Source organism: Mizuhopecten yessoensis, unplaced genomic scaffold (assembly GCF_002113885.1).
Source record: "Mizuhopecten yessoensis strain PY_sf001 unplaced genomic scaffold, ASM211388v2 scaffold5229, whole genome shotgun sequence".
Taxonomy (NCBI): Eukaryota; Metazoa; Mollusca; class Bivalvia; order Pectinida; family Pectinidae; genus Mizuhopecten; species Mizuhopecten yessoensis.
The window spans coordinates 470,494-493,454 of NW_018405944.1; the positions used below are offsets into that span (position 1 = coordinate 470,494).

A 22,961-nucleotide genomic window follows, 5' to 3' on the forward strand; every position below is an offset into this window, starting at 1 on the left:
TCAGGGAAATCCCATATGATCGAGCATGTGACCAAAAACCTTTTCACGTCTGACCGGATATTCGAACCTTGACCGTCTTGGTGAAATGCGAGTGCGCTTTCCACTGCGCCCCTCGATCATCTTTTTCACCTCATTAATAGTGGCTGGTCGGTGTAAGTATTATGCGTCAACATCAGACGCACATGTACAGACATAATTAATATGTTATTATTATTACTGTAATTACCAGTAGTGACTGGTTTATTGAAGTTCTAGTGTATATTACGTTTGCATTATAATTGTATTTTAATGATGTATATATGACAGATATTGACTATTTGCAATATATCATATATTAAAAGCACACGGTAACAAAAGCTAGTGCCATTATCTACTGAAATTGTGACAACTAGTCTTATGTACAATGTATATTCAGCATTCCAGAAACTGTCGGTTATCCTCAATGATTGGAGCGGCATATATTCATCAAATAAGTAAGCAATGTTGAATATAAAAACCGTTTCATGTTTTACGTATACAGTTTATAAAACAAATTTATTTAAGAATTGAAACTTGCTTTGGTCGATTTCATAGTGATGAATTGAGTTGCTTCCAGTTCATTAAATTTGTTTAAAAACGAACTCAATTCATCTCAAAGCAAGTCACAATCCTTATATTTCAATCAACGGGCGTTTTATTCAATAATTGGAACTTGTGAAGTCCATTCTTATAGTTTGTCCTAGGTTCTGGAGCTTATGCAAGTTTACGTATTGACGTAATGGAACAAAATATAGTCCGTCATTGAAGGACCATCATACAACATGATGGTGACCGTTGATATTTCAATAAAACGAAGTTATGCAGAAACAAACACAAAACCATATTTTAAATTCCATATTTAATTTTTGTTGAATTCATAGGATATCAAATTTGTGACGCGTGATCGCGGAAGAATATTATATAGACGCGGTTAGTAGGCTCAGCTGCGAGTCAAGGGCATCTATCGTTTTCCTAGGTCGAAGTGGAGAGTCACTAAATATCGAGGTTCTACATCTTCTGGAATATGAAGCTGCAATAATTGAACGTTGAATTAGACAGGAAACCAGACGTGTCTTGAAAGGACGAAACAATTTGATATGACGGTTGGCTGTTCGACTGCATTTCATATAGGACGGGGCCACAAGGATCCACGTAGTTTTCGATTTGTACCGGGGTTGATACTGACACGAGAGGCAGAATGGATAGTTGGAGGGAGAATTTCAAGGGCAGTACATGTCTTGTCACTACCGCTAGCAACCATGAGCTGATAATACTTTGTTGATTGAGCATTTTTGGTTGTTTGAACAATTTCCTGTGTAGTTTCAATAGAAATGTAAAATATCACCAAGTGGTATAGTCTTCGTTAATAGTTATCAGTTAATCAGACGCAGATGTACAGGCAATGTTAATCTGGTCAAATTCATCGGAAAATGAAACGGGTTACATTTGGTAGTTATATTGAGTCCACCTTGAGTATGAATTGGAATATTAAGGACTGACACAGAGGTCCAGAAGCTGTGATGCCCCATGTGTCCTTATAATCAGTGCCCTTCCTTAAAACCACAAATTTAATATACAGGCTATTGTTTGCAAAACCTTTATAAAATCTATGCAAATCAATTGTTGTTAGATCATTTCTGACGAATTTCGATATTTGTGCTACTTCATTTCCCATGTATAACATGGGATTCAGACATATAGATAAAATAGAATGGATAATATTATATACATCTATCAAATTTACCTGTTTTGTGATTTGCTATCGGCTTGTTCGAAATGTTTTCTATAAAGAAACCTAATTCTTCAGTAGCATATTGTAATACAATAAGCGAGAAAATGTCCCTCTAACATGTTCTTTTTAGTAAATCTTGATTTTCAAATCAGTTCACGTTGTTTTTGGACGCCGGGCTCGTGACCGAAGGGTTGCGGGTTCGCGCCACGGCACGGCGATGTGTTGTATCTTTGAGCAAGATACTTTACTCCGCTTCTTCCAGTCTACTCAGCTGTAAGTGAGGACGTGGTTGGGTAGTGCTATAATTGTTGAATGCTAGCTGTTAGCGCCGAAATGGCAGCTCCGGCTGTATGCTCCCCAGGGAGTTGAGAATGTATTGGCTGGTTGCAAAGGCCCTATAACCACGTATAATAATTTGTTAACCGCTTTGAGACGACCTACGAACTAGGATGTGATAAAGCGGTATATAAGAACCTCCAACTATTATTATTATTATATCACATTAATGTTCGTTTCTTGGCAAGAAAAAATGCAAAATATCACTTTAAGTGACGTAATCTAAGTGATTTTATATTGGCTGTAAATCCACCAATCGTAGGTCACAACAAGTATATAACAACTCTTCCTTCTTCTTAAAAGTCTATTTGGCCCAGATTGAAGCGAATGGAGGGTCTGAATGTGGGAGGAAATCATTTTTTGGAATCGAACACCGCCGTCCTGGTATACGATATATGATAGTTAATATGTATATAATTGTATAGATCATTTTATTCTCATGCTTTGGAATTATTTACAACATTATCTATCCAATGTTTACCTGTACAACCCTTCAGGGGGTCCCCTGTGTGTCGTGCCTTACATACACACGTGTAGTGACCATCCTCAAGTTTACACTCAGCGTTAGTACCACACGAATCTTTATCTCGGTACATACCGCTGTAAATTATCTTACTACTGAACAGTCAATGAAAACAAACTCTGCACCATCCTATATCAAAAACAATAATCTACATTTTTTTAAATAACGTTTAAGTTTTATTTCATAATTACAAGACGGAATGCCATGATAGACTAAGTCATGTTTCGTTACATCACACCTTTCGCATAGAAGACATGTTACATTAATCGACATTGCGGTATGATTCTCTGATTTAAAAAATATACAGCATTTGATATAGCGCCCAATCTAGCTAACATACGTCACTCTAAAGCGCTTTACAGTACATAATTAATACAACTAACATATACACTAATCAATACAATTTTGAGGAATTCTCAGGCGCTGCCTTATCAGGCGCTTACTTCTAGTCCTATGCCACCTGGCTAGTATCTCCCTATGTGTGCATGCCTGCGTGTGTGCTGGAGGTGTATTGTGTATTGTTATTAATGTGAGATTAAGAGTGTTACTTGTTTTAAACTATTTATGCGCTTACGATGATATAAGTTAAATGATTACCTTGCTTCAGGACATTCGAGTTTTGTTCATTAAATGCCGTTACGTTCGACTGTGGTGTGTCAAAACTTTTTAAAACGTTTGATCGATAAGTGTATTATAACTGTTAGGTTTCACTCATTTATGTAAATATACACCACTAATCAAATTCAAAGTGGTAATGGATTTTTTAATACTCATCACCGTTGAAATGATGTACGATACCTTAAAATGAAAAGCTTCTCATTACGAAGGTTTCCAAATTAAAAAAAAGAACTGTTAATGTCTTCAAACTATGGTAATTTAGAATGAATTGGTGACGTATTTGACAGTGCATCAACGTAAAAGAATTAGCTGTTTTTGACTTATTAAATCAAAATAAGAGTTAAACACGAAGAGGCCAGCGGTACGACTATCCTGTAACTTTTCACATCAATTTCCTCCGTTTAAGATTGTGATAGTTTTAGAAAATGCAACTGTTAATTGCTCTCGGTTTTTAAATCTAGTAACCCCTGGAATATGTCATAGCAAAATTGAAGGCACAAAGAAAGCTGTTTAATTGGTCTCAGGTAAATAAAATACTGACCAATCGCTAGGTTGATACCTGTCCTTTGAAGATTACCAAGGAGAGACGCCCGACTTCAAAGCCTGTCAATTTGTACCGTTACGTGACCGCGAGAATCTTTTGATGTATATTAAAGGATCGAACTAGTCTTCTTGTCTCATTAACACGGTGGCGCACACCGAGCCTTCAATTTTGCTGTGACATATTCCAGGGTGAAAGTGATGAGAGTGAAAGTGAGCGTAACCCCTGGATATCGGGGATGCACTCATCCAAGCAGAATCAGTTCACCTTTACCATGATAAGCAACCGTTTTCGTAAAGCTTCACATATTATCTAAAAATAATAACTATTGCAATTCATTTTATTGAATGGAAAAATACAAGGAAAATCTCAAGATCGTTTTTCTTATCCTTTCTTTCGTATTCACTTCCGGGCTTGTTTTTAACAGCTGAAAGAGTAAAAAATAATTAAAACATCATTTTGGTTAATTTATAAAACCGGATTAGTAGTGACTGGATGGAGGAAATAGTTGATTAGCGGTCACTGGATGGTGGGAAAACTGGATTAGTAGCTGCTAGATGGAGGGAGTAGTTGATTAGCGGTTACTGGAGCGGGAATAGTTGATAAGCGGTCACTGGATGGTGGGAAAACCGGATTAGTAGTGGCTGGATGGAGGAAATAGTTGATTAGCGGTCACTGGATGGTGGGAAAACCGGATTAGTAGTGGCTGGATTGAGGGAATAGTTGATTAGCGGTTACTGGATGGTGGGAAAACCGGATTAGTGAAAATACCGGAGAAGAGGTGAATAGATTAACTAGATAGTAGTTTATGTTACATTTGAATTGAAATTTGATAAAGAATATATTATATAACGCACATTGACAACGATGTTATTGCGATAAAATGAAATTATGTCAAAATAGTAGGTAAATAGGGGAAGAAGCGTTAAAATCACAATGCGTTATATGCTCAAAGTATTGAGAAACTTATTCAGCTTGTTTTTTCTAAAACAAGTGTAAATATTTCACGTTATATCAAAATACACATATCGGGAAATCGGTAGCTTATCGCCAATTAATATTTTAATATTGATATCTGACATGGCTGCTTGTCCGATTCTTGCTGATTGTTATCGCCGTAATGGGTATGCTTTGTAAAACGAAATAAGGGCAATTTCTGTATAAGAACACTGTTCTGTTTTTCATTCAAAATAACGAGGGAATGATGAAACATAATTGCATCACCACACGTGGACTATTCACCAGGATACGTCAGGCAGATCCAATTTACCATTTGTATAGCCTAACATATAAGATACAAGACTAAGACGTCCAACAGAGATTTTATAACACGGAGACACCAGGCAGTATCTGTTTCACACGGAGACATCAGACAGAGTTTGTATGAAATAGGGACACCAAGCAGTATCTGTTTCACACGGAGACATCAGACAGAGTTTGTATGAAATAGGGACACCAGGCAGTATCTGTTTCACACGGACACATCAGACAGAGTTTGTATAAAATAGGGACATCAGGCAGTGTTTGTATGAAATAGGGACATCAGGCAGAGTTTGTATGAAATAGGGACATCAGACAGTATCTGTTTCACACGGAGACATCAGACAGAGTTTGTATGAAATAGGGTCATCAGACAGTATCTGTTTCACACGGAGACATCAGGCAGTGTTTGGTTATAGTGGAGACATCAGACAGAGTTGGTATAACATGTAGACATCAGGCAGGGTTTGTATAAAATGTGGTTATATTTGAGACATAAGACAGAGTTTGTGTAACATGGAAACTTCACAAAATTTGTTTATAATGTAGACACCATACAGAGTTTGTTTAACATCGAGACATCAGGCAAGGTTTGTCTATAATGGAGATATCGGACTGTGATTTTATTACATTAAAACATCGGACAGACATATGCCAGAGATTGTCTTACATGGAAACATTAGAATGGAGACATCAGTCAGAATTTGCACAACACGGAGATATCGACTTTGAAAACACATACACTATTTCGAGGCAAAATATGTATTCTACTCACTATAACATTTCACAATATTCCCATTTATTTTTGTACTTTGGGTCGTCAACAAAGCACCATGGCCGCTTTCTGACGACAGGATTAGGGTTTCTGCGGTAATTTGCCTGTCCTGACAGCTTTCTGGCAAACTTGTTTGCCCGTGGATATTGTGAGGACCAGGACTGACACAGACGTCCGGAAATTGTTATACCCCATTTGCCCTTATATTCAGTGCCCTTCCTCGTATTCTTGCATTCTAAAGTCAAACTGAAAAGATATGTACTAAAGCTTTGTAAGAATTTATTGTACATTTTATATTATTTTATTATACCAAGTACATAAATCCCAAAGTCGATATATAAAAAAAATCATCGGGTGTGCTACTCGCATTGATGCTTTTGCGTTCAGGGACTTGTGCGTCATTAATAGATGATTTAACATCAAGTTCCTACCTCCCTTTTTGAGGGGAAGTACAATAGTGTGGCGGTCGAAACATTTATGTCGCTCTTACTGGAGTTCAAGGATAGGGTAGTAAATCAATCAATAATAATACATTGTGTTACACTATCACGTATCCAATAAATAAACACAAGACCTCTTTTTTAATCGAAGGTTAAAGATTCGATATACGTGTCGCAAATTGACCTAACTTTCAGATTATAACATATAGATATACCAATTACATTCCCTGCTATCAAACCATAGCACCTGTTTGGCAAATGTAAAATCATACTCTTGTCTCATCATTTTGTACTATTCAAGATTACCAACCGATTACATTACAATTACACTTTTTGATATTCTTTGAAATCACGTCCAAAATGGATTGATTACTGTTTTGATCGAAATTACTGGTAAAAATTATTGATCAATAACGTCATTATTGTACTGTTTTCATTGACATTCAATTGATGTCATGATCATTCTGTTGTAAACTACCGGCAGAGATTACTGATCACTGACGTCATTATTGTACTGTTGTAAATAACTGGCAAACAATAAGTCTGGATGACGTTAGTGGTATATTCTTTTTCAATTACAATCAGGGATTACTGATGAATGACGTCATGATAATTATGTTGTAAGTTACTGACAAATTAATTAATGATGACGTCATTTTTTGTGATGTTGTAAATAACTGACCGATATTAGCGATAGATGACGTTAGTGATTGCGAAACATTGCTTGAATTTGATCACATACAAATTTCAAAATAAATCAATAATATTAATATCATAATAATACAATTCAATTTGAATTCTGTTTAGTTTCGTTTTGACGCTTTATGATCAAAATGACCTTCTTGTGCCGAGGGGCAGAAATGCCATACCTACATGCATACATCCCCGGCTTTGACCTGTAACATTTGATGGAAAAAGTTAACTTATATCCCGCTCAAAATATCCACATCCGGTTTTAAAAAAACGGAAACGGTGGAAGTTTATAATATAAACCACATTTTTTCCATTCATTTTATAAAGCCCAATTTGGAAACCATACAACCGATATATATATATATATATATTAAAGTATCATCACATGTTACTGGAGTTGTTTTCGGCTCGTACGAAATATTTTCTGAGAAGAAAGAAAATGATGTTGATTAGTATGATAGACACATAAACTCAATCGCTGGTGTATTTATCAATATGTGAATCGCAGGTAAGATAACTTGTCAAACAGCTTGATGACGAGAACCACAGTAAACGGTTTGTACTTTCAACATGACAACTGCTTTTAAAAGTTATTTAACTACGATGACCATTTTATAATGTTAAATGCATACATTTTAACATCAAAGAGGCAGAGGCGTCCATTTTTTGAAAGACACATTGAAAATTAACCGTGATTTGTATCAATTTAAACAATACAAATCAGGATAACTGGTTTGATTTAAGTTTAACAGGCCCAACCCCTTGATACATTTGGATAACATTATACACAAATGCATTCGGTTAATGTAAATATCATTTTACCTGGTATATAGCATACATCAAAGGTACCGCCACACTCTCCGTTAACCCATACTTCGTTCTTCTGTCGGCCATAGCTGAGACCGAACACACATTTCAGGTCATCTGTCTTAGATACCCAGGTGAGGTATTTTATCACAGGTTTCGTACACCGCCGTGGGTGGCCTTTTGCACTCGAGCACGATATTTTTGTTTCGGCTATACAATGCGGCTTTTTCGCTTCTAAATATAAAATAAAGAACATTCATGAACGATTGTGTATCAGTTCATGAAGGAAGTACCAGAATTTTTTGTTATGTACTAATTTGTTTTGTTTTTCATGTACTGAATACAATGTGGAAATAATGAAACCATGTCAGGACAAAAATGGAAAACTCTTGTCATCGATGTAGCATATTTAAGGTGTATGTCTCTAATGCTGCAGTTACTTTTCCATTATTACAAGCACATGATTTTATTTCTTTTGATTATTTTAACCTCACGCGATAAGATGTCGAAGTCTTAACTTATTTTCGCGTTACAACCCATAGTGATCGATTATCGTCTTAATATTGATGTTCATGATTATCAAGTGTTATAGTAGAGAAATAGCTCAAGAGAAACCATCACTCGCTTGATATCAGGTATCTTGTATTCAGTTGATAATCTTTATTGGCGGAAATACGTCTTGTACGTTCTATGTTTAACACTGTTTGAATGAAAATAAAATCTTTCCTTATGAAACTGTGTAGCAGATGGGGTTTTTTTCTTTCAAATTTTGTCTAAAAATATCTTCTTTTTTTAGTTATTCTCAGAATTCCAATTAGTTAAGCCAAGACTGTAATTAACATTTCTTGTAAGACTGATATACATCTTTGAACATTCATTTTTGAAGGACCAAGATTGAGCTTCTAAGTTTACCATTTCCGAGCTTCAATTGATAACCATTGGGGATTAACTTCATAATTTTGGATTTGACGTTACGTCACAACTCGTTACCGATTGCTCAAACGGTTCGACGGAAATACCCAAACAGTTGACGATAGAAAACATTCACGTGTAATAGATATATTGAGGGAAGCTAGTAAAAATGTACGAAACTGTCTAACTGCCTTGGTCCGGAACTAGGTCACCAGTTGGTCACACTATTAATCCCCCTGGCCATGAAAATGAATAATACCGAAAGAATAAAAAAAAAAATGCAGAATAAAAATGTTTTTAATTTTAAAAAAACACCTCAAAAACCCAGGTAAAAGTCCACTATTCAATGCTTTGCAATTACTCAGAGAGATATATGTAACCCCAATACAGCAATCATGAACTTCGATGTAAATACAATTAATAGAAAGTTATACATGGAGACCATAGCTAAATGTAATCAGAGATCAGGTGTGCCGGAAGAATAACCGTCCTCTGATTCATCGTCGACAGCCGCAATGTCAATTTAGGTACTATCCAACACATGTCACGTCCTTAAAGCGAGAACAATGGTAGTGACAACGACACAACTCGGCTATCTAATGACTATGATGTGCCAAGCACAAACTCGACCTTTGCATCAAACAAGGAGATAGAAAATTACATTCATTATCATTGGTTGTCAGAATGAAAAGAAGTTGAGAACGACTTCAGAACAAATAACGTAGAACTTGAGAACGGATTTTCCCATTCCCCAGCACTTGGGATCGTATTTCTCCAAAAACGAACGTCTGTTCGCGCCAGAAGACGTCCGAAACCGGAAATAGTGTCCACACAAAAATGATCCGCAAAAGAAAATCGTTCGTTATAAACATATCAATACAAAGTTACGGAAAAACATTGTGAGAATAACAACACCATTTCAAGCGTAAAAGTGCATATGGAAAAACCAATGATTATAGGATTGTTTTAAAATTATTTGTCTACGTAGTTTTAAGGTTCATTGTATTCCTCCGCGCAAAACTTGTTTTTGTTTACGCTTGTCACAGGCGATCGTTGACCATTGAGTTTAGAAGCCATTTGGAAAACATGGTGTTTAATTGAATTTTTTAAATGGAGAAATATATATGTTAGTAGTATATTGATGATAAATAGTTTATCATACAGTATTTTCAGAGTTTGTCGTTCGATTCGGTTGCCTCTCGATTTTATCCACGTGTTCGCGATGAGAAAATTGTTCTCACCACAAACCCTGAACAAACAGTGTGCTAATCTATAAATAACAAGAATGCTTTCCTACAAGATCCTTTTTGCCACCATAACACACTTGCCCATAATTTTTGGTCGGTATCTATCACGGAAAACATGTAAACATGATGATCATGATATATGTATAGATCCGAGGTATCAATAGTAATAGGAGACACATGAAGTACTCTGAATTTGGGGATAAAGTAAGTCTCTGAGTCCCCCATACAAGGTTTAACTCGAAGCGATGACGAGTTGTTAAACGATACAAGCCTTGTAGATGAGAATCGACGTTTGCTTTATCCCTATATCTAATTATTTAACTGCAAAGAGAAGTTTTTAAAAATATACATTACAAGCCTGAGATTTCTGACAATCTATCTACTCTTCCGCTATATCTAAAGTGATGTTTTGATAAATACACAAACAAGCTCTTTGCCTAATTACTCTTATCTCTCATTGATTGGCTCGGTCATTTTTGTAGGGAAGTTACATAAACTGGCGAATGATTAAGTCCTAAGGAATGTGTTAGGTTTCTTACTAACTCCCGGGACAGCAAATTGGGGTATAGAAAATTAAAATTTATAACTTCATTTACATAAAATAAAAATAATGAAATAAATACTTACTACACATGGGCATATCACAATATTCCCAGTCTTTCCTGTCATTAATAAAGCACCATGGCGCCTTGGTTTTTCTACGTGGATACGGATTTCGACAACCATTATGAGCTACAAGTTTTGCGAATCTATGCGCACTTAACGTGTTCCATGTTCTGCATTGTCTTCCGGTAACTGTTTCGAAAATGGCGCCCTCGTATTCTGACCCGTCGAATTTCATTCGACATTCAAGCGGTGTTTAAATACAACAATTAAGAGATGGTGCAACATAATATTTAATTTGAAGTGATGTGACAAATGATGTTATGATAGCTTAGATATAAGCAATTTTTAGAACATACAAACTTTTTAATAGAAGTTCTCTTACCTGTACACGCCTTCAGAGGATCTCCTGTGTGTCGTGCCTTACATACACACGTGTATTGACCATCCTCAGGTTTACACTCAGCGTTAGTACCACATGGTTCCCTCGTTTCCTTGACAACAATCTTCATCTCGTTACCTACTGCTGTACACTGCTTAACTTCTGAACAGTCACTGGAGACAAATTCCGAACGTCCTAAAATAGAAATAGTTTTGCCTAACGCTCTTAATCATATTAAAACCGAACAAACACTAGAAATAAATACAATCCAATTCTTAAACAAACAAACAAAAATCTCTCACAATAGAACAATTATTGCAAAGCAGAAATAGCATTATCCATGTTGCTACAGATCAAAACCGCACAGCTGATTGTAAGATCTACCTGAAGAAGTGAACAACATCTGTGTGTTAAAAAGTATACGTACATTTTTAATTCTAAACATTTTAAACAGCTTCGTATCCACAATATCATTGTTTCCTCATCAGTATTAGTATTGCTATTGATGTAAATTGACTTTTTCTCCAGAATTTATCCTTTTAACCTCTTTTATCATACGTGAACCTTATCGCATTATCTAAAGCGTCATACGACCATAGTGAGGAATAAGAAGTGCATTTTATTAGTTATTAGTTATAACGTTCCTCCAAGATATATCATATCCTAATGCATTCTATTTTTGTACTTGCAGTTGGATATTATTAAGATTTTTGATTATAAATTCATATGTTGGTACATTTTATAACTCTAAAAGCACAATCATCAATTTGTAAAGAACGAAGTTACCGACCCGATATTGAGTCCCATCATCATCTCTACATCCGCACTCCTGAACACGTATACATTGTCCTTCATTCGTTACAAATCCCTTGTCACAAGCACAGCCTTCTGCCATGGGTTTCCTACACCTGATAGGGGCTTTAGGAGCCTGACATGAGGCAGGACAGGCAGTCACCTTTTTGACGTAGTGGGCGTTAGCTCCACAGGTTATTTCTATTACAGATACATGAAAAGTAGTTCCGTATCAAGCATTTAATTTATCAGACAAGTCATCTCTTTTCAATTATTGAATTCGATAATCATGCATATTCACCGTTTTGGATACATGTTTTCCTTCTGAGTCCTACAAGATGTGTAGCGAGGCAATTGTAATAAAAAACATATATAAAAATAGGGATAACATTCTCCTTTATTTTATTTCATTTTTTAAGAAATACAGAGCCTAACAAACATACAACCCGCTATGTAGAGTATCGCATGATACCTCCTCACTACACAAGCCAAGGTATTTGCAGGTAAGAGGGATTATAATGTAACCCAGATGTTAATATGTCCATACGTAAATCCATCGATTGATTTAAGGAGGCTCCAACGAAATGTACTTAAGCTGCAGAATCCGTTAAATTTGTTCAAATACTGCTTACGCCACAATATGGACAAGATTTTTTGAAATACAAGGCAATGCGATAAGTTGAAGATTTTCTTTTTTATTCCGAAAAATACATTGAATTAACGAAACATCTCTCTTAGGATCATTTAATATGCATGTCCCTCTCGTCTCGACATATAGTTTGTTGACATTGTCACGCATATGTACTGGTGCTAACCCAATGTTAAATACAGTCTATACTAATACATCGATTATCAATACGGGATACTGATAAAGAAATAAGTCAAGAACAAAAAGGAGCCTCCTTAAGCTGACATCTCATTATGATCAACATTCAAATTATTAAGTTAAATTTTATTTACAAACAAATTTTTGCTCATTTTTGTTATATCAAAATATATACTACACCCAGCTTCTCACCAGGAATCAACATAAACATGACACGATTAACACATTACATGTAATTACCTGTACAAGCCTTCAGAGGATCTCCTGTATGCCGTGCCTTACATACACACGTGTATTGACCATCCTCAGGTTTACACTCAGCGTTAGTACCACATGGGTCCCTCGTTTCCTTGACAACAATCTTCATATCGTTACCTACTGCTGTACATTGTCTTACTAATGAACAGTCTTTGGAGACGAATTCAGTACCATCCTAAAACAGAAAAAGCAATACCATTTTCTAAATGATATGTCAGAAAATTATATTTTACATTTTAATAAACCTCGTCTCGCGGTGTTTTTTCTTAATGGACAGAAGGTGGAAAGACACAAAAAGATATGGATTATTGCCTTTTGAGTCGTAGGGTTGATTTTATAAACTACCACAAATGCACTTTTTCACGAGTGTGACAGAATACCAATTTTTTCCTCGAGTGCAAAAGTATCAGGTTAGTTTTATTAGCTGCATTTGCAATGGTTAAAAAATAACATTAGTATTATAGTGATATTGAATCTATATTTTAAATATATTTCCTGTACTACATACCGGGGATTATTGCCCGTCGTCGTCAGTACAACCACATTCAGCCTCGCGAACACAGCGTTGGTTACTAAGAATATACCCTGTATCACATTCACCCCCTCAACTGCGTTCCCAGTGCATTTGCCAGGGGCTTGCCTGTCCACACACGTGACAGGACAAGCTGACATCTCAGCGCTGTAGTGCGAGTTTGGTCCACATGGTAATGCTGAAATTTTGATTGTAGCAGAAACATGATATTTTGCAAATATTTTCGATGAAAGTACTTATATCATAAACAAGAAGTGTGTTACTATGCTCTTGTCAAAGTACCTGGCTGTTGATAATTCCATTATCAACGTAATATTTTAGAAGGCCGCGTTGACAACAATGGTTAGAGTGGCAGATATTTTTCGACTAAATTATTCGGTAACTGAGGGATTGAACAGGTCACGAGTCAAATAAAGGTATCATATATATTTCTTAGTATATGGTGATCAATAATTACCATAGGTGATCCTATGGTGATAGGGGTAACCTGCCATACTTGTACTGTCTAATATATCTGTATACGGGACAGTAGTAAGTTAAAGTTGTTATCGGTAAAAACCTAGTGGCATACGCGTGTATAGGACAAGAACATTGATGTATTTCCTAACTTTATAGGTTCTATCCCAAAAAAGACTTAGGCGAGATGTTATTTGAATGCAGCTCTTTTGTTGATAGTTTGCCCATTTGGAGTTGCAGATGTGTAGAAACCATTTACAAACTTGAAAAGACGTAGCTTACGACACAGTGTCGACGTTCTCCATTTGACTGTGATTCCCCTATAAGCACACAGGTCAGCTAGAGCACTGACGTCTTCACAAAGCACCTTCTCGAGGGATTTCCCTTATTTGTTGTCTAACCTGTACGTGATACATTATCTCTTCTTAGTAACCATTAATGATTGTAATCATAAGAAAGCTTCGTGGTGGCATGCCACTATCAAAGTCCTGCACAAACTGATATTTGATACTGCATAATGCAGATAATAAGCACAAAATAAATATATCTGTGACGCTTTTTGCATCAAGTGATTTGTTTCGTGTCAATATGATTTCTGACTATAGTGTTCACCATCTTTGAATCAACCAGTGGTTAAGGTATTACTCTAACAGTTGCCAATCTGAGGTTACCTGCCAAAGACAACTTTTTGAATGCTTTTATCCTTCTTGTCAGACCAGAAATACCATACCTACTTTTGTATAACCAAACACGTGCCCCTGTACTAACCTGAACACGCAGTAGTCATACACACAAGAACTAAAGAGAAGTGCAGCCTCCTCTTTAACACTTTTGAAACACTCGCTGAAGGCACTTTGTTTAGTACTTGTTGGGTCCATGACTCTACATACGGACGTTGTTTCTCCCTCCGTCTTAAACGTTGGATTCTGTGCACAAGGGTGGAAATCCTGTGGTGGTGTTTTACAGCTGAAAATAATTCATGAAATGGTCACGCGTCAAGCTATATATGTTTTCTCTACCATCAGGGTTAATGCTTGACGCGACCATAGAATTTAAGACTCTTTAATGCCCAGGGGTGTAGGATAGGAAAATTCCACCCGAGGTATGGGTTTTCAAATTAGGTAAAACCCGAGGCTTTTCTTCCCTATCCTACATCCTTGGGCATGAAAAAGTATTTTTCTATCGTTCAAACGTTCAGCATGATTTAGCATATCCCATATTTGCACAGAAAACAATAATCACATCTTTCTAACGTATACGGAAAATATATCGTAAAATGTTTTAATTTCGTCACGTCGCCTTTTTCGCACTGCGGAATCGGCGATTGTCAAAAATCGTTACGTCACGTCATTGTTGAGTCATTGTGACACCACGTCACGTAAAATGAGGTGTGAGATAGAAATGTCCTACACCCCTTTCTAACAATGGACAGCTCTATCATACACACAGGGAAATGAGAGAAAATTCGTTATCCTGCCTCTCTGTATGAAAGGTGCATTTGTCCCATTTGGAACACTCATGGGGATACGTGTATCTTATATTGGTACGATTAGTTACTTGTACCAGTATGACGTCATCATCAGATGAAGGCTTGTTATTATGGCTTTATTTGACTGACTGTAATAAACCTTGCTGTCGTAAACTTACAGCACCTAGAGAACATAGAAATAATTGTACAAGCTTACAGCTGTACCCGGAAGGTATTGCATGGATCTTTAAATGTGAGGTACACTTACAACATACCATACTGTTACTATATCAAGTCTTACCAACACTAAAATATTAATATCCCAAATACCAACAATTGCTAGATTCCATTAAGTATAGTATCCTGATCTAACAAACAATACATCAAACAGACACAGCTATAGCTATAGTCAGCTATATAAATAAAGCAATCAAATCATATTATATTTTCCAAAGAAAAGCTAAATCTTTTAAATATAGCTTCTTATGTAAGTCAGCAAAATGAAATATCCTTTGAAAATGCAACTTTAAAGCGTGATTACATTTTCACTAAGGATGCTTTCGTTTTCGAGGTAGATTAAACTGAATTTGCCTTGAGTCACTACATCTACCACAGATGGGCGATTGTATTACTTACTGTTCAAGTACTAGGTCCGAATCATCGGCGACTTCAAACGCATTAACATCTTTCCTGTCATCGTTTTCGTTATTATTACAATTACCACAGATCCCAGTTAGGTCGTTCCCGTACACATTAGGTACACGGACGTTAGCGTTACTGTTACCGTCAAACTGCACCACCAGACCACACCTGGTTTCCAACCGAACATACGTCCCACTTATATCTCAAACTCTTCCGTCCGATAGGGAAGAAACACTTCTTTGTCATTCACCTAGAAAAAAACAAGATCAGTAAAAATTTACGCAAGTGATTAAAAGGAAGCAGTTATACACTCATCGACAAAATGGGGAACGTTAACTCCAGGTTCTGTTAAGGATTGCTACCGTTCTGAACCCTCTGCAGACGACTAGTTAGTTTGTCAGATATACCACAGAGCAGGGCGTTACCATAATCCAACCGAGAGGTAACAAGTGATTGCACCAAAATCTTGCATGCATCTGCAGTTAGAAACTGCCGAATACAGCCGATTTTCCTAATCTGGTAGTAACAGGATTTGGCAATCACGTTCGCTTGTTTCTCCATGTTCAGAGAACTGTCAAAGTATACCCCTAGGTTTTTAACAGCTGGAACAGTCTCAATAGTTCTGGCACCAACCTTGAGCTGGAGAGCCATTGTTTGCTGACACTTTGGGGAAAAGACGATTAGTTCCGTCTTTTCCTGATTAAGTTTAAGCATGTTGGCGTTCATCCAGATACTGACATCTGTCAGACAAGCTTCCAGACTTTCTGAGACTGTATTCCAACTGTCCTGTGGTTTTATGACCATGTAAATTTGTGTGTCATCAGCATAGCAATGATAGCGAAGGCTATGGCGACGACAAATCTCTCCAATCGGTTTGGAGTACAAACAATATTTTCGTGGTGTGATGTTGTTATATAACGAGGGGATACTGTTTTGTATGTGATGGTACCAAAATGTGATCGTTATAAAGCAAGTTTATCTAAACAGTACACATATTAACCTAGAGGTTAACACGTATATGTAAATTCCAAATACTTTGATGAGTGTGGACAGGGGTCTCCCAAAGCATCGTTGTTAGTGCTGACAGTACAATGGGTTTTCCCTTCACAATTTGTTCGTAGTTTGTTTAATACACCATTTGGCTCGCAGAACACGTTGCTCGGTCGAGCAGGGCAAATGGATATGTCCCTACGACCGTATTCACCCCTTTCGATGCGCAGTGTTCCGCCTGGCTTGCATGCGATAAACCTCGTCTGATGTTCACAGAGCAAATCATGTACGGTTTTTCCGACCTCTGTTAATTGAATTAATTTAAATGAAAAGATTAATTACTTATTTATTATCAATCGATCATCATCAAATCATTTAAACAAAATTTGATAAAGACAAGACATATTTGTAGGATATAAGTACGGTTTTTCCGACCTCTGTTAATTGAATTAATTGAAATGAAAAGATTAATTACTTATTTATTATCAATCGATCATCAACAAATCACTTAAACAAAATCTGATAAAGACAAGACATATTTGTAGGATATAAGTTATGGGGATTTGATTGTTTTACCAATCAATATTGTGAAATGTTTTCGTAAAACCGAAGCAGCATGATACAATGATTATTGAAATTATCGAACATCATTGCAATAACCAATCTATTTGCGCATCAATTTGTGACTGTTTTAATTCAGTCGCATCTACATGATGTTCGAAATCCATGCATGATATCCCAGTTTTTAAATATTCGAAACAAAATCAGTAAAACCTTAGCTTTATTTGAAAAGTGAATATTCTCTATGCGGCTAATACAAATTCTTTACACAAAAATATAAATACATATTGAGATGCTTTCTACACTAGAAATAAATATGAATATATAAGACTAAAAAAATGAACACCAAGATGACATATAAGGTATATTGAAGGATACAATCGTTTACAGTCCCAACCAGACAATGAATTCCGCAATTTTTTCTCACCATTTCAAATAAGGACTTTTTTTTTGTATTTTGGTACTAAAGCACTTTATTTTAATGCTGATCTTTTTTTATTACACACAACAAAAATAGTAAACAACATGTGTTAACAAATATTTTAGCGATGCCTGTATCTTAATTGCTTGACAATTGGTACCAATATTTGATGAAACGTCACAAAATATCGATACATTTTATCAGATTCGCTCTAGTGCAGGTACGTCTTAGAATTTACTTATACTATAAACATAGTGAAAAAGAATATCCGGCATGGCGTATGGTTAGTTAAAGTATAATATACAAGTAGTAATAACGCGTTAAGTCCGATTCATAGTTTATAAAGCGTTGCAGTTAATCCAGTGCATAATCTACAGTACAGCTCGCGTGTAATTCTACAAAAAATATTCCGTGTTTATCTCTGGAACATATGAATGTGCATCCCTCGTGTAATTCTACAGAACATACCGTGAGTAAATCTACAGTACATCCTACATTTAATTATACAGTTCATCCCATGGCGGATCAAGAGTACATCCCGAGTGAAATTCTACTTGAGATTCCGCGTAATGATCGATTGAACTTCCCGAATGAGGGCGAGTTATGATGACAGTAAACACTATTAGTACACAACATATAAGATGTAGTTCTTACATGTGATTCGCGAAATTGACACTAGCTAGACATGGATCTTACCGGCAAAGCTCGAATATTCGACTGGGTGAAAGTTATCCCGTTAAAACAGTAATGACAATTGGTTAGGTCTAACGATCTAAGTATTAAATGCTTTCAAACCCCAAGTTATATTAAATTTACTGTTTGCGCGTCCGTTTTAGATTTAAACATATTTGGATTTGCATCTAATATACAAAAGGGATTGGGCACAAGTTGTCCAATTTGTGTAAAGCCCTTTCCCTATAACATAATGAAATATATATATACAAGATGGTAATTTTTAAATTAATTAATATTTTCAATTAAGTTTAGTGTTACCGAGAGAGAAAGAGAGAGAGAGAGAGAGAGAGAGAGAGAGAGAGAGAGAGAGAGAGGGGAGGTCATAGCGTGAAGATATTTAATTTGAGATCGTGGTAGTGATCTTCTCCGACACAGACGGCACTAGTAACACTGTCCACTATTCAAAGCACTCTGCTTTTCTAATGTTCATCACTTCCCGTGCCTCTGTTGCCTTCTCCTTGTAAATTCGATTCCTTCTGATATTTTCGTTTCACTAGTGCCGTTTGTATCGGGGAAGACCAGAAACACGACTCTTCAACACTTAAGATAAAAATGATTTTCGACTCATAAATGAACAAACATAGATAATATTAATACCAAGTTCGTACAATTTCTGTAAAATTAGTGGAGGGGGGAGAAGAAGGGGGGAAGGTGTGTGTGTGTCTGTCTGTGTGTGTGGGGGGGGGGTATATTTATCAAAATCTATGTGAATCTAGAATATATTGCCGAGTATGTTGAAATATTATTTCATTTTCCTGTTGGCTTAATTTCAAACTACAAAAAAGTATCAGCTGCAGGTCCAGAGGAATGAAATAGTTTGGTTCACGATATAATTTAATTCTTTGTTGTACATAATTGTTACAAGCGAAAAAGAAATTATATGCATCTTCAACAGGATGACCACATTGACAGTGTCGGACATTTATTAGATTTGCATGGAATAGATCATTATTTAAGGTACTAGCTCTGTTTCTTAATCTGGTATGTAAAATGTTAAGTTTTCTATCACCAATCAGATAATATTTTGGAACATATAAATTTTGAAGATTTAGGAGAGATTTATGTGAAACTGTGTCTTATGACTAGGTCTAATTGGTTCCAAAGTTGGATTGTAGAAGGGGAAAAGGATGAGTTTGAAAGTTGGAAATTAGGAAGAGAATAATTATCGGCATTACGGAGGTTGTATTGTGAATTTTCTGAGACAAGAGGAGACAGTAGAGAAGTAAGATTTTTTTAGCCCTTTTTGTGGCTGTTTTATTAAGAAAAACACGTTTTCTTTTGGTTCACTAAATATTAAAAAAGGTTTTAATAGCAGGACTTTTTATATCCAGCGTTAAATCTGCAAAAATTGGTGAATAAGAATTTTTTATTAAAAGCTAAGGTGTAGAGGTAATAATTTAAACCGCTTTTCTAAGATAAAAATTAAGATTAAGAAAATTTATTTGATAAGTTATAGGAAAAGACTATTTAGATCAATTCTGCAAGCATATATGATAATACAATTGGAAGATATTTTATGAATTTGTTCTGCAAATGGTCAAAACTATCAAAATTACCTAAAGTCGCATATTAGGTTAAATTGGTATATTTGATCGACCATAGCACAAAAACGAACTCACGGACATATATTATTTTGCATTTTTACAATGCCATTAACTCCTTTTGCAAAAAGTAAATACATAGAAAGAAAAATTAAATACAGGAAAACTTATAGCTCTCAAAGGTGAACATTCATAAAAAACATTTAAAAAATCAAAAAAAGTCTGCTCTCCTCATTTCCGAACTTGGGACATTTATACCATCTGTTGATGTTTATTTAGTCAGTCATGATAAAACCTTGTTGTTGTAAAGCCCTTTAATCTTAAAAGGAAAAACTACAATATTTCCTAGGAACAGAAAATAGGTTGTTAGAATAATTTCATGTTTTCTCTTACAAATATCCTAGTACAACATACCAGTCATATTCAGAGTAGTTGTTATCGTGATATCACTATTCTATATAAGAAGAATCATTTAGAAAGGCGAATAGCTATAGCAACGTTTGCCTGATCCTTGATGTTTGAATGTTATTGCAATTAAATATATGATCAAACAAATATCCCTTTGGTTGAGAAATGGGATCCGGTGAAAGAACGGGACAGACTATGAGCGTATATGAGAACAAATTCCTCACGACATATCTATGTTGATTCGTTCAGTATCATGATATCTAAACCTTTGTCAAATCGTGAGTCTTTGAAAAATGCTGCAGGATATGAACAAGCAGCAGGTTGCAAACTACACCCTGATGATCCAAGTTATTTAGCAACAAACAATAAAAGGAGTCTTAAAGTGGTTTGAGACGTGCATCTTGTTTGGAATTTGTAGAAAACCAATTTTGAGCCAGAATAAAATGTATGTAATTGAAAAATATCAATCAATATTAAAACACTTTGTGTACTTACTTTGTGCAATGCACCACAACATGGATAGTTTATGATGTTGAATCAATGTTCTATCAGCTAAATGTTAGGTAGCAAACTAACCACGTAGTTAGTGAGTAGCTGCACGCCCCATTAAGATAAATTCAATACTACTGTGGAAGGCCACATGGTACAATTATTCCTATTTCGTTTTGCACTGACTGACATATTCGATATTAATCCTCCTTCCAATAAAACCATTCAATATAAAGTCATTGTGAATATTTTAATTACTTTCCATTTTCATATCATTTTTCTTCACTGACTTTTCACTGTGGTGCAGACCACAACCGTGAAATTAAAAATACTTGCGATAAAGCCAGTTGGTATTGTCTAAACCGAAGCTAAATACCTATCAATTATTCCATGTTGTGCTAGCAGAACTTTAATGATGTAGAAAAACGTGATATTCAGTTGTTGACGTGGGTTTTCCCCGGGTACTCTGGTTTCCCCCGACAGTAAGACCCCCGCGCGCTAACAGTCAGGCCAACAAGAGTGATTAGTATAAGTTGTAAAAACTTATTTCATAATTGTTGCAAAATGAATAAAGTTTATATATATATATATAGTTGTTGACTAAATAATCATTAAGCACATTCGATCATAATACCAAACCAAAAGTACAGTGGCATATTATATATATATATATATATATAATTACTGCTACCAGTTAATTTTTGTGGCGATAATTCTGTCACCAATATTATCTCACTTAGTCGACTTATCATTATAATTTAACAACTTGGAGTCAGCATCAGGGAGAGCACACGTTAGGAATCAAACATAACCTTTTCTTCAATCTATCCTTGTTATACCATGGTTTCAGTTGACTGGTTGTTTCCTCCTATTGTCCTTACTTCTCTTCAGTTCCATTGCTTGTCTCTCTCATTTTTCTCTTTATTTGGCAGCATGTCAATACATAGGGCTTATTTTGTGTGAAACGTATTATTGAGTGGATCTAAAGCAATGTCGTAGGAATTACAATGGATTTAATTATTTATTCATTTATTTGTTAATGTATTATTTCAAATCAACTGTAGGATTATGACGGTGGCTAGCCTGCACAACATCGTAAAGTATCAAGCAGCATTGTTGTCCATCATTATCAGCGAATGCATATATATTTTTGTATAGAATATATTGAAATAAAACGGATAAGTATCGGACGGATATTAACGAAAAAAAGGGAAATAGTAGGCTTTGAATAATTTATATATTATAGCGGTAATGTTTTAGAAATAGCTGTCCATTACTTCCTGAACAATAGGGATAAAAAGTGACATTAAAATTCATGAAGGTCGCCTGGCGGCCATATTGTTATTCCACAAACAGCAGTAAAGTTGCATAACAAGGAACGAAGTGGAACCTGTGTAAAGGATGTTTAGACTTTCCAATGTCGATGTTTTACTCAAGTTGTATGACGTAAGACATTTGTTTTGTAAATCTTGTAAATGGCTTAGTTTTGACGCTGCCGACCTCTGCTCCGCCATATCAAAACCACAAGAGAGAAATCAGAGATACGTGATTGATAACGAGTCTCCTGCGTTAAAAATATGATTTTTTCTTGAACTATTTTCCAATGAAAATAAGAGTTAATATCGTTTTGTAGTAGTTTTTGCTTTTAATCTAGACAGTTAGTTTTTAGCACCGTTTTTTTTAGATGAATCTAATTACACGGATTATATTCCAAATTATTTTACTTTAAAAAAATATTCAGATTAGCCGTTTTGGTATTTCAAGATATCAAAGTTTTAAGTGTTTTGACCTGGTTTCTATCAATGACAACTGACATCATTCCTTATGCTACACAACATTCGGGATTGCAAATAGTTAATTTATATGTATTCATTGCTTTTTGTTGTCGTTTTTATTCAGAACACTTGGTCTTCTTTTAGTTCATATTTATATACGGGTTCATGATGTTTTACATT

At 35.6% G+C, this 22,961-nt stretch overlaps 1 protein-coding gene across 1 annotated transcript; it reads right to left on the bottom strand.

Annotated features, from left to right (window-relative positions):
• Positions 1–4,103: 4,103 nt before the first annotated feature.
• LOC110450503 lies at positions 4,104–13,339 on the bottom strand. The gene is made up of 7 exons (XM_021498055.1): positions 13,272–13,339; positions 12,746–12,938; positions 11,678–11,880; positions 10,891–11,082; positions 7,759–7,977; positions 7,322–7,360; positions 4,104–4,195 (listed from the first exon to the last, which is right to left on the bottom strand). The coding sequence occupies exons 4-7, from the start codon at positions 11,015–11,017 to the stop codon at positions 4,104–4,106; spliced, it is 477 nt and encodes a 158-aa protein (XP_021353730.1). The 5' UTR covers positions 11,018–11,082; positions 11,678–11,880; positions 12,746–12,938; positions 13,272–13,339.
• Between the last annotated feature and the right edge of the window lie 9,622 nt (positions 13,340–22,961).